Genomic DNA, 13693 nt, shown 5'->3' with positions numbered 1-13693 from the left:
CGAAAATAAGACCTCCCCGATAATAAGGCCACCCCGGAATATAAGGCCCCGAAGCTCCAGGAAAAATAAGACCTCCCCTGAAAATAAGACCTAGCGCATCTTTGGGAGCAAAAATTAATATAAGACACTGTCTTATTTTCGGGGAAACAGGGTATGTAAATGAATAGAGCTTTGAAATGCAAGTCTGCATTGTTAGAGATCTCAAGGGTAGATGTTTGCTCAGGTCTTGTGATGTAAGCAAACAAGTCTTGTCTATTGCTATAACTTTAATTCAAAGATCAAAAAAAAGGAATATTAACATTTGTGATGATACTTGAGTAAAATAGTATTATTGTCTATATGTCTCTTTGAAGGTTGTGGTAACCTGTATCTGAACTGTTTAATGGACAAATTACCCTGTGCTAATTGCCAGGATGTTTGGAAGGAGAGTTAAGCCTATTGTTTTCTCAGGCCAAAAGGCTGCTGGAAATGTATAAGAACCCTGGGACACGATCCTACTTCATCTCAGATCTGCTTTGGGTTTCAAGAGGGGGAAACCTTAAGCCACAAGGATTGAGATCCCCAGTCATTGACTGGAGCCACCCTGAATATGGACATTGGACTATAACCTATGGACTACTTCTAAAAAGACTTTTGGCAACTACAAGCTCACCTCTGCTATGCATCTGAACCTCAAGAATTGAATTCAAGTCTGTATGTATATTGATCTTTTAACCAACACTCTCTCTCTTTTCTTTGTTAATAAATTTTAGTTTAGTTAATAAGAATTAACTATAGCGTGTATTTTGGGTAATATCTAAGTTATAATTGAACCTGGGTATGTGGCTAATCCTTTGGGATTGGAAGAACCTTTTCTTTTATATGATGAAATAAGATTTTAATCATCATCATCATATCTGACAGGTGTGTCTGGACGGAGGCCTGAGGCTGGGCACTTTAAGGGAACTGCGTTGTTTGGACTTCTGAGTAACCAGTGAGGTACTATAGAAGCTGTTTTGTGCTGGCTTGGTAAATCTAAGTATTGGAATAACCACCAGCTTCTGGGGTTTGTCTGCCCCGTTTTGTTTGCAGTTCACCCTAATTGAGTGACCTCAGCTGGCTCCCACAGGCAGAACTGTCACACTAAATTAAAATGATGCTGTGCCACAGCAGTGCTTCAGTGTAGATATTACCTATATAGTACATGACGTAGGTAAACCACCTCCCCGGAGGTGGTAGTTAGGTTCCATTGGGCTAGCACTGTCTACACTGGGGATAGGCTGGAATAGGTATGCCTCTCAGGGGTGTGGATTTTTCACACCCCTAAGGGATGTAGCTCTACCAATGTAAATTCTTAGTGTAGACCAGGCTTAGATGACTTCCAGCCCATACTAAATCCACTAACACACATTATGGTTCCAGAGAGAGCCCCTTCAATATACTTGTTCCAAGACACCTTTGGACAACATTACAGAACTGAAATGATTAAAACAATTATATAGTCTGTATTTGATTACAAATACAAGATTAGACATTCCTTAGTCTTAAGAATTCACGAGAAAAACACAAAGGGATTTGAAAAGAGTGATTAAAAATGAAAACCCCTCTGCAACCACTGAGAACTACAGCTTGCTAAAACTCAGAGTCCAACTTCTGAAATGACAGAGCTTAAGCTGAAATCTCATTTGCTCTGAACACTGGTATATAATTGTCAGTTTTAAAAATGGAAACTGGATTACACATGGAGGGTTAAATGCTCAAAAATGGTTGCGTAAAAAAAGCAAGAAAACAAACTAAAAAACCCCAACCCTCTGTTACACAGGTAAGAAGATGACACATTGTTGAATGTGATCCTCATGTTCTATACTTAATTGTTTTTGTTTTCAACAATGTAAATCCCACCATGCACACCGTTCGGTGTCTGCATGACCTTTACATCCATGCATCTCTAATGCAGACTCTGGACACGTATACTGCTTTTGACTGCTTACTCATGCCAGGTGCTTGCATAACTGCAAATCATAATTTAAGATATTAAGTTGATGCATTAAATGTCAGCTAAGTGAGATAAAGTCATTGTAATTGTGGATCAATACAGGTTCTACAAAGCATCTGAAAGTTCCATATAAACAGAAAATCCTGCAGTACCTCAAAAAAAAAAAATTCTCACAAACTATAACATGGGAATCTAACTCTTCACAAAATCTGAGACAGCAGCAAATGTCTCTCCTCTGAATAAGTGAAAGAATATTGGAGTACTAGCATTTTGAAAACTTAACAGTCCTAATATGCATTACAAGTATTTTCTCTCACTATTCCTAAATTCAGTTGTAAGTAGAGCAGCAATATAACTATTTTGAACTGTAGAGACAATAGATAGTACATTCATATTTATCAATATAATCTACATTTTCTTGATAACACATACGTAAAACAGCTACAAATCAAAATGTTCTTCTCCATCGTACCTTTCTCTTTCATGTAGTTTTAAATACTTCATACTCATGTGTCATTATGGGATATGAGTGACTCTTTAAATAACTAAAGTTAGAAACACCTAGTCACCAAAACAAAATCTGCATTGCATTTCAAAAGCTGGAAATAACATACGCCGGCTGTGTGTCAGTGGTAGCAAATATGTCCTGACCACTAGGTTATTGAGAAAACTAAGGACAATCCTAAATAGTTGACCACAATACTCTGTAGTTGCCTTCCTGATATTACCAACATACCAAATGGTTAGATAGATCAGTAAGATGTTCTCCACAGTGTAGGTAACAGATGTTAAATCTGATACTGGAACTTAGGCTCCCTGGTTGTCATGTTTATTCTGTGCTAATTAACATTTGCTCCTCAGCATGAGTAATATTTAGCAATGGGTGTCAGGAATCGAATTACTACTAAGTTTGGTACATATTGTCTGGTTCAGCCAAAGAAATAAGCATATAAAATATAGGTTTCACGTTAAAACCTGAAATATAGAATTTGATACACAACAAGCATATTATTTAAGAGCACCAAAAGATCACCTTTTAGAAACTAACTTTTACATAATACTAGAATTCAAAATGAGAGAAAACATTGGTGTACTTGTCATGTTTGACTATGTGTTTATTACTGTTTTTTACATACCAGTAGTACCTAGAGTCCCCAACTAAGATCGGGAACCCATTGTGCTAGGCAGTCTGTAAACACATAGCAAGAGACAGTCCCTGGGCCAATTAATATAAAATGAATGAGGCAATACTGCCACTAGGTGTTAAGTGTGATGATGGAGGTGACAGGGCTAGAAGAGGGAAGAAAGAAAAAAACTGCTTTCATTCCCCTCTGGAGACAGCAAAACAGTGGTGAAGGTGTTTGTGATCAGTTCTTCCTTCCCAGACATACCCACTGCATTTGTCCCTTAAAGACACATCAATCTCTCATGTAGGCTCACCTGCTGCCAGCCACAGCCACTTGAACTCTAAATACGTGCACTCTTGGGGTATGTTTATACTGCAATTAGACAACCGCAGCTGTCCTGTGCCAGCTGACTCGGGCTAAGGGGCTGTTTAATTGTGCTGTCGATGTTTGGGCTCAGGCTGCAGCCTGAGCTCTGCGACCCTCCCACCTTGCGGAGTCCTAGAGCCCGGGTGCCAGACTGACTGAACATCTACACAGCGATTAAATAGCTCCTTAGCCCGAGCCCTGCGAGTCAGCTGGATCCCCTCACTGCTCTGCCCTGGTCACACAACCACTCTCTCTACATTGCCCTGAACCTCTGGGCCCGCCTATTCCTTGCACACTCCTCTCTCTGCCACCAGATAACATTTTACACCTTGAGACAGTTCTCCCCAGTGAAGGGCAGAAACGGAGTAGTCTGATTCTTGCTTCCCTCTGTTGCAAGAGATTATCCTTCTTTATTTAAAAATCTGGGCACTTCAGATTCTTTGAGTTGAGCTCAAAGAACCTGAAGTAACATTTGATGTGAATAAGGATAAGGTAAGAAAAGAAAGAAAAAATACTTGGAGTTTTTTATAGCTTCACTTCTTTTTTGAGTAGGTGTAGGTTGCACCAATATAGAAAGAAGTACTCAATGTCAAGCTATAAATAGCTCCTGCTGAGAGCATAATAGCTCTGCCTCCACAGAGCACAGACAATACACTATCACTATTAAAGTTATACAGTTCAGGAGCAAGCACATTTAAACAAAAAGGGTTCTTATTCCTACCATTAATCCAATAAAGGAAATATTTACACCATACATAAAGTATGTTTATAGCATATAGCCACATTTTGAATAAAAAGACCTGCCTATTGAATGAAGTTGTAAATATCTGATGTTTTATTCACTTTAGAATCCTAGTTCCAGGAAAATAATGTCATTACTTTTGAAATATACAGCTATTCAATTAAGACATTTTATTTGTTAAAGAATTACCATATTTGTGACATGGACAATTCCTACAGCTCCACATTACATATTCACCACCATTATAAAGCTTACAATCAAAATTAACTTTACGGAAAGGCATAATTAATTTGTTTATGATTATTTAAGTGAATGGGCGGAAGAAAAAGGAAACTGATTTACTTTTGATGCCAACATACATTGTTTCTGAAAATATACACAGATATCCAAAATACAAAAACATTAGACAATTTATTTCAAAAGTAACTCAAAAAAAAAAAAAAAAGTCCATACACTACAGGTCTTCAAACATTAGTTGTCTGGATTGCCTCCCTTCTCCAGTTCCCACCCTTAATCTTATTCACAACTGCAACATTCCTGTGATAATTATAGCAGCTGCATATGTTCGGCTAGGCTGGCTCCTCCTTCTCCAGACACTCAAACTCTACAACAAAGATCTTGGATGCCTGTAGAAACAACAACTGAAAACAAGTTGTAGGATCCAGGACCACGTGGCCGCCAGATCTCCACAAACTACCTGCAAGTGCTCTGCAGAGTGCAGACAACAGTTTGAACACCGTTTTATTTAGAACAGATCCAAAGAATGGAACAGATGCACCACACGACTTAAATAAAAACTACCTATCTATGTTAAGTTTAGATAAGTACCCCAATTTCTGTCTACTCAATTACATACAAAAAACATGTTAAACATATTAAGGGGGCAAAGACAAGCACTCAACATTTAGGAAATGGCAGAATTAAGGATCCCTAAGCAACCTTAGCTAGGCCCCCTTGAGTGAATACATTATGTAAAGTCTTGGCTAACTGCACAGAGGAAGTCTGTGGCAGAGTCAGGAACACAACCCAGCTCATTTTGAACCCCAGATTAGAGCTCTAAAGAGAACATCTTTTCCCTTTTTGCAACCCTCCACATCATTCACTGCCCATCTGGTGCACTGAATGAGACAGGGATCCTACAGAACAAATAGTATATGATCATGTAATTAAAGACTATCATAATGTATGCACACAAAGGGCTAGATCCAGAAAAGGATTTAGATATCTAACTGTGACTTTAGGCTTTAGATTTTAAATCCACAATTTAGATAGTCAAAATTCCAAAACCCCTAACCTGTCATCTAAATTCATAACAATCAGGTCCCCATAGCACCCAGAATCCCCATGGTACCTAAAAATCTGCCTAAATTCTTATGTCTGGCACCCAGCTCATGCCTAAGCCTTGGCGAGATCCTCAAACTAGGCATTTTCCCACAGCAATAACATCTACCACTGGTGCAAAATCCTATGGACCAGCCACTGGAGAGGACATGATGCACACTTCACCGTGGCTTATGCAACCATTAGCTAGGCAGCAGAAGAATGCTGAAAATCAGGAATCCTGAGTTTGAATCCTGGTTCTAGAGGGGATTATAGCGTAGCTATGACAGCAGCACAGCCAGATATGTATATCTGAAACATTCATTCTGAAAGGCAAATGTGGCTAAGTGGATAAGATTTTGATCTGCCATGTTAGAGATCTGGATTCTATTCTTAGCTCTACCAGACGTGACCATGTGCAACCTCTCAGTTATTCCATCTGTAAAATAGGACAATCATATGTGTCTGCTTTTTAAGGTATGAATATAAAGGTCCTGTTAAATAATAAAGGCAATGAAGTGCACAGAATTATTAACAGCAATGAGTGGAAGAGCGGAGATTTGAATTAATGGTCTTCTCCTAGTTCCCACCCATAACACCGTCTCTTTGGCCAAAAGGGGAGCTGCCACTGCTAGTGTATCTCCATTGTCCTATTCAGTTGAGGTTTACTGGGAGCTGGAAGCACACTCAGTGCATATGAAATATTCAGAGATTTTAGAAGAAAACTTCTCACAAGCTCTACTGAGCATGTGCAAACAGGGATTTTCAGAGGCTTATGATTCTGCTAGGTGATTTTTTATAGTAACAGCAAAAGCAATCTCTGACTCCAGAGTTACCCCCTACCAAATTTTCAGTTCATGCTTCAAACCCTGAAGGTGCTACAGATCTTAAGAGAAACAGCTGGGGAGGGAGAAGAGGGAAATTAACATTTGCAAAACAACCTATTTTTGCCTAAACTTGTTCTCAGAAATGACTCAACTGTTTTTGCTGAACCAAAACAAAAAAAATTCAACCTGTGGCAGAGAGCAAACAGAGAAAATTTCAGTCTAAATGCTTTAAGTTTGGCAAAGTTATAAGCAACAGAAAACAGGAGAGTGTAATGGAAAGTTTCAGGCAAATCGCTATCCTCCCTCGCTCCCCCATAATGAGGTGGCTTTCAGTTTGTAGGACGTGGCTCATATGAAAAAAATTGATATTAAAATTGTTAAACACAGTTCAGGACCAGCCTATACAGTAACTAGAGTACATAGCGGGAGGAAAGCTAGTTACATCAGCAAGTAAACCCTACGTCTTTATTAATTATTATATTCACAATCTGAACAAATCACAAACTTTCCAGTTTTTTTGTTCATTAGTCAAAATATAGCTAACTACTGTATACCACCTTGTTTGTGAATCTAGTGACTAAAGGTGTTCTATGGAATTGTATTTGAACAAGAGAGACTATGAAGTTCAGACTGATTTATTTCACACATGTGACATGCGCAAATAGACAAGAGACACCATGTCTAAGCCCAATACAAAACAAAATAGAAGACACAGATATTTACATAAAATCAAATCCTCACAACTTTCTTTGAGGTCATGTATACTGACAGGCTGCAAAATGCCTGACCCAGCCACAAAGGACGTATTTGCCTAGATTGATAGCGCTTCTGAAATTAGATGGTCCAACCTAAAAATAATCACTCCCATTAACTCTACTACAAACTGTTTTCAAGTTTCAATTAGTATTCTTCCTGTGAGCTGTGTGCTTTTGAAGTCAAAAGGTCAGGCCAAATACTGGACCATTTTAAAAAATTGATCCATGTTTCAAGCAATTTTATTTTCAAAGTCAGAAACAGTCTGGAATTTGCACTGCTGTTGCTTTCAAAAGTAAAACTATTTTGAAAGTCACATATATTTTTAAACAATGAGGTATGTGGCTCCTGAAATACAGTAAAAGATTTTAGATTAATTTTCTAGTTTGGGATCCAGTGATAAACAGGCAAACTGCATATACTCATATATGAATGCTCCTGGGCTGTACTGTGACTGCATTGTATTTACAATGAAAAAGAAATGCTGTCTGCCAGAGAGCTTACCTTTCTCTCTTTTAGTAGCTGTCTGTAGCCACTTTCACCCAGGGACAGTAGTGTAATGAGGACATCTAAGGAAGGAGATGCTGACGCTCTTCCTGAAGCAATGATATACAGATTATTTTTATTCTCTCTCATTCTCTCTCTCTCTCATTATTCAAGTTCTTTGCAGTTATTTCACAAAGATGAATCAATCTGTAAATTATTTACCTGGGTACATCTTGCTGATATCGTGGATGAAGGAATCATTGAAGCCAGCAATGATAGCACCACCTACTGGAACCATAAAATTTTTGTCCAAGCTCTGGATGAAAGCATCTATTCTACCTACTCGAGCACCCTAAAAACAAAACAAAACAAAAAGAACACAACCCCCCCACCATACATATACACATTAGGAACAAGTGTTTGACAGCATCCTGTTGTATTATGTATAAAAGCAATGGACAGCAAGTTACATTAATAAAACTCTCATAGAAAATACATTAGAGCTAAAACAAAATTTAAATGGTTACAGTTTCTTTTCTTAGTAGTGTTTGCTAAGAACATGGTTGCATTGCTACATATCACCACAGGTTCATCTATCTGTAATTCTACTATTAATCCCTATTTTGCAAGGAATTAAAACACTGAACTAAATTGAAGTTTTACACAGTGTGGTATATTTTCAAAGTACTGCATGGATTTTTAACTTATAACTCCCATAAAAGTCAGTAACCCACAACATTTCAAAAGTTTACCAAACTGAGTCTTAATTTGGGATTATATTATTATATATATATATATATATAAATGGCCATAGTGTAGCTATGTTTAATTGGGAAAACAGAGTCTTTTCTCAGTGCAGATATATAATTCCCATTAAAACCAGTGGATGATTGTGGGAGAACACTCAAACACTGTCCTTACCAAGATTTCAGTTAGTTGTATCATATAAGATTGCCTATAATATGAAGATCCAAGTAATTCGACTCCATTTGCAGTAGTGAAGTCCCCCCGCAAGAAAACAAACTGTCATTATAACCAGGGGGGCAAGTATTCTCCAAGAGACAGGATGTAAATACTGCAGCAAGCCTCTGATTTCTGAAGCACTAATGCTGTGAATTCAGAGAAGTTTTATAGTCTGTGTTATGCAGGAGGTCAGACTGGAAAAATCACAATGGTCCTTTCTGGCCTTTTAAAAGCCACGAATTTATGAATTCTGCAGTTAGCTGAGAAGTCTGCAGCAGCATGAAATCATTATAATATATTCAAGCACACAACTTATTATATATTAAATCAAGCTACATGAATGTTACCAGTATCCGTGACAATACCAAAATACAGAAGATGTATTGTCACTTCTGTTTTTTAAACAGCTGTTTGGGTGTTGAGTGGGAGGGAGCCAAGGAGTTGGCATGGCAGTGTTTTGCCCCGCACTGGTACTGCAAGAATTAATTCTACTCTCTGGGCTGAGGAGGCCACGCCCCCACGGCCCTGCTGGGCATGCTCCAGCTGGAGACTAGGTATAAAAGGGAACAGCTCAGCTCATTCAGGGCTGACTGTTGAAGAGAGAGAATGTATGCCGCAAGCTCCAGCCCAGGAACTGCAGAAGTCCCAGATGGTGGAAGCCAGGAATGCTGAGTCCAAAGGATGGCCACGGAGTGGCGGAGCTGTTGGGAGCTGCACTGACCGAGGAGCCCAGAAACCCCAGGACCATGGCATCAGGAACCAGGTAGGAAGTAGCTCAGGAAGACTAGTTGTGGTGCCGAGTGGGGTCAGCGTGTTTCGAGCGGATTCCCTGCTGACTCAGTGGTGGGCATACTTGCCACTGACAGGGCCCTGAGCTGGGACCTGGTGGAGCAGGGAGGGCCCAGGCCCTACTGACTGTGGCTGCCAGGCCACATCGCCTTGATAAGTCAGGTGGCCACACTCACTCTAACCACTGGGCGATACACCCTGGCCGAACCGGGAAGCCATATTCACTCGGCCCATTAGGTCCCACACCCTGACTCTGGCTATTGGGCCACACAACCTTGAGAGAGAGAGAGCGGCCATATTGACTTCTACCACTAGACCACACTACCCCAAGACAAGGGGTGATCGTAAGGATGTGACCGTGGGGAAATAATTACCCCACCCCAAGAGGGCACAGGGTGCACTTGCCCCGCGACAACAGGGATAAGTGGGTGCCCTGGGAACTTCATGGAATGCCCCTACATCCCAATATCTTGAGGATGATGGTGGTTTGGGACTTTGGAACTTCTTTCCCAGGGCCTATTGTTCTCCAGGACATCCCTTACCATTGATGAATTCTGCCGCTGTTATCACGGAATGCATAGGCTCCTAAATATACCTTAAAATTAATTTCCTCCTAGATTGTATAATTTCTATTGAAGAAGAGAGATTTCTTTTGTTAAACTCTGAAATAATGACTTCAGTTAAATGTTTAAGATTATATCATAAGAAATATCTAGCTACAAGCCAGAAAGAAATGCACAGCCCAATACACTAATGCACATAATTGTGCTTTTCAGTGTTTCTTGACAAGATTATCATCACAAATGATTTTTTCCATTTGAGATGACACAGGAAATTAAGTTTCTTAACATTTTGATCATGGTAAGTTTAGCCTATAATAATATAGTATCTCTGATAAGAAGCCCTCATTAGCTGTAGGATAATACTCAGCAATTACACAGCCCCATCCATGTGAAGATCAAAATGCTTCACAAACAATTACATTTCACAAAAGCACTGTAATGTAGGTACAATAAATATACCAAGTAAACTATAAAACATCAGTAATTGTTTTCCATCCTCATGTCTCAAGTGTGTTTTGCCAAGGGCCTTCAACCACTCAGGAGCATATAGCAGCCATAATCTCACTTCAAATGTTCTTTTTTTTTTTTTGTTAAAAAAATAAATGCTTGTGAAGATTAAGCAATAAAATTATTTTATTAAAGGGTCACCATCAACCTGAAATCTAGTTCCGTTTAAAAAAAAAAGTAGTTTCAGGCATTAGACCCAAAGCAAAATCCCTTATGCCTGTGATTTTTTTGAAAAAATAGGGATTATAAACTATTTTCCTCTATCCTGTTGATGTGTGTGACACCAACACAAAAGGGAAATATTAGAAATGATGATACAAAAAGTGTTGTCAGATATACAAAATTTAACAGGCTGAAAGATGTCTTTTCCTCTAATCTCTTTCAGTTATAGCCATATTAGATGTTTTGTAACAGTCAGTAAAACATTTCTCAGAAAGATATAAGTTGACAGTGTCCCTTTAAAACAAGGAATTTCCACACACTTCTAGTAAAAGGAATGTTATCAAAATACCTAAAGACCTCAGAAGTTTGTTCAATCTACACTTCTGAAGGTGCTGTTGACAAAAAAACCACATGTAGATTGCAACTATTGAGATACAAGAGTTTTAACAGCTTTATGGCTGGTGCTGTATATTAGGAAATTTCCATTTAATAAACAATCCTCCCAAAACAGGCATTTTTAAAAAAAGCAGCATTATAACTAAGTAGCTTATCCAGTGTCAGTCAATTGTTCCTCTCCCTGGGAACAGGCTGTAGCAATAAGCAAGGATGAGGTGGACATTGGTAGGATGTTGTGGCACTTCTGTCATATTCCTTCAGCCACCTCAGAAGTGCATCAATAATAAGGTGCCTAATAATTCACATCCTGAAGAGGTCTTAATTCCTATTCAAGTATGGTCCATGATTTTACATATAATCATTTTAATAAGTTTAGGAAGCAGGTTTAAGAAGACATAAAACATATCCTTCCACTATGAAAAGTATTTTAGTAAAATGAAGCAAAGATAGGGGAAAATGTTATGTTCTAGACAGTAGAGAAAAGGTGAGCATATATTTGTTAATTTCTTCCAAGTCTCCCCCCTCATTTTAAAAAAGGGTTATCTGAACTATTTGGTTCCATCCCCAACTTCCCCACTTTCAGCAGCAGTTTGCTTGCCCAGCTGCCAATTTTAACTCCCTTTCTTTTATAAAAATGACATCTGGAATACTGAACAGCTTCCATCTTAATTTTTACACTACAAAAAGAAGCAGAAGCAGCTGAAAGGGCCACATATTGCATGGCATTTTGGGAAAAAACAGTTTGGAACTTTTCTTCTTCTCTTAACCCCTTTCTTTTCCTTACTCTTTCCTCTACTACCTTGCCTCTCCTCAGCCTCAAATTCACATGGTGCATTACCTCTGACAAATTATTTATGCATACTTTATTGATTTAGAATCACCAATACCCTGAAGACTCTTCCATATTTCTGACAATTAAAAAATCCCAAGTGATTTGTGGGAAATTATTTTTCTTCCTGTTCTTTCAATGTTACTTTGTATGTTTCTGATTTTGTAGTGTGAATAATAATCAGAAGCTGATGAATATTTCTTCAAGCCCCTAACTACGAGAAGTTGTGGGGAGCCCAAATAACCCTTCATTTTAGACTAGAGGGGGTTTTCTTGTAGGAACGTTGCTGGAAACCAATTCTGCTCAATCTGGCCCACCCGACTTTGTCAGCAGGGGAAAGCCACTCTAAAAAAGTACTCTCTGTCCTTTGAACCTGCTCAGACAGGCAAAATTGCCTGGGATTAGACTCAAGTCTGCAAAAACATTTGACAGAATGTGCCCATGTTGTGCATTTTGTAGTTCTATATAATTGCATTATCAAAGGTTAACAAATATATCAGTTAAAAAAGTCTCATTTGAAATACAAGCCTCATACCTGCTGGATGAGATGCATACATTTTGAAGACTGAACTCCATATGCATTGTTGACAATATGAGGAATGTCATAATTAGAACAAATCACAGCCAGTTCTTCCAGTCTACAAACATAAAAGTGCAAATTAGGAAAACACTTATAACCGAACACAGTGAAGTTATAGTATGAGTCAGGCCATTTAAGGCTAGTTAATGCAAGAAGGTCAAAATGGGGACAAGTGAGGGAAAAGGAAACTTCTTCACAATTATATTAGGGTACACTGCAGCTGGGAGTATGCCCCCCAGCTGGGTTGACAGATACAAGCTAGTTCTCCTTGAGCGAGTGTACTAAAAATACTGCATGGGCGGTGGCACAGGCTAGCTGCTCGAGTACAGGCTTACCTGACTCCCTCGGTCCTAACTTAGGTGGTTAACCTGTGCTGCAAAGTCCACACTGCTATTTTTAGCATACAAGCTCAAGGAGAACTAGCGTTTCTCTGTCCACCCAGGCTGGGAGGCATGCTCCCAGCTGAAAGTAGACATACCTTAGTATTACTATTGTGACCTGATAGTTAAATGGAAAAGTTTTTTTGGTAAACTAACATTCTCAGTTACCTATACCCACTCTCTAACCTTTTGGGTTGGGCTCAAATTTTTCATGCTTAACCTTGGTTCCAAACAACTTTTTGGTAAAAAGCACCCCCCAAAAAAACTTTCATTGGGGTTGCTAAAATGTTTTTTTGAAGCACGTTTCAGCTTACTGTATTTTTTAAATTTATAGCACTGTGCCTCAAAAAGGATTTGACTGAAGTTTCAAAATTTGTGTGGGAAATGAAATGTCTAAAGAGATTGGAAATAGCACAGGATAGGGAACCTTTCACTTTTTGGTTCCCAGTTCCATCTAACCCAGCTGAGTAGTGACTAAAGTTGTTACCCTCTGATAGCTATTGAGTGCCCTATGTTTAATGGGTTGGTAGTCTCAGTACAAACCCTAGTAATCATATTTCAAAAACCACCAGCACCTCTGAAATCAATTGGTGCTCATCTGCATCCTAAGCAGAGCCAAGGAGTAAACTGGCATGGAAGTAACACTGTCCTATTGAAAATACAAGTAGTTCCTCCACAAGAGAGGAGAGAAATACTGACAGATATATGAGGAGAATCATGCACTCCTGCTGCTCATAGTATACATACTCTGTAGGAAATAGAATTTGGGCTCCCATTACTCCAATCAGGCCCTTTTGCCACACCAAATTATTTTGTTTTATATTTTGTCTGTACATAAACCTACATTAATAATGTGTGTTTTGGAACCTGCTGAGTGGTTTTTACAATTTTAAAGCAAATAGCATAGAAAGTCAAATGATGTTGCACA

General features: G+C 38.8%; 1 protein-coding gene across 4 annotated transcripts in view; it reads right to left on the bottom strand.

Moving 5' to 3' along the window:
- The window catches only part of SEPSECS (Sep (O-phosphoserine) tRNA:Sec (selenocysteine) tRNA synthase), a 51565-nt gene that overhangs the window by 17287 nt on the left and 20585 nt on the right, over positions 1-13693 (bottom strand). For all 4 annotated transcript variants that reach the window (XM_026648002.2, XM_026648005.2, XM_026648004.2 and 1 more), the window contains exons 6-8: positions 12341-12443; positions 7819-7948; positions 7615-7706 (exon numbers count right to left, since the gene is read on the bottom strand). In XM_026648002.2, coding sequence (XP_026503787.1) covers positions 7615-7706; positions 7819-7948; positions 12341-12443 — 325 coding nt within the window. The remainder of the gene's footprint in view (positions 1-7614; positions 7707-7818; positions 7949-12340; positions 12444-13693) is intronic.

This window comes from Terrapene carolina, unplaced genomic scaffold (assembly GCF_002925995.2).
Source record: "Terrapene carolina triunguis isolate 2854851 unplaced genomic scaffold, T_m_triunguis-2.0 Scaffold66, whole genome shotgun sequence".
NCBI lineage: Eukaryota > Metazoa > Chordata > Testudines > Emydidae > Terrapene > Terrapene triunguis.
The sequence above is the reverse complement of the archived record's forward strand: the minus strand, read 5'-3'. Positions and strand labels throughout refer to the sequence as shown.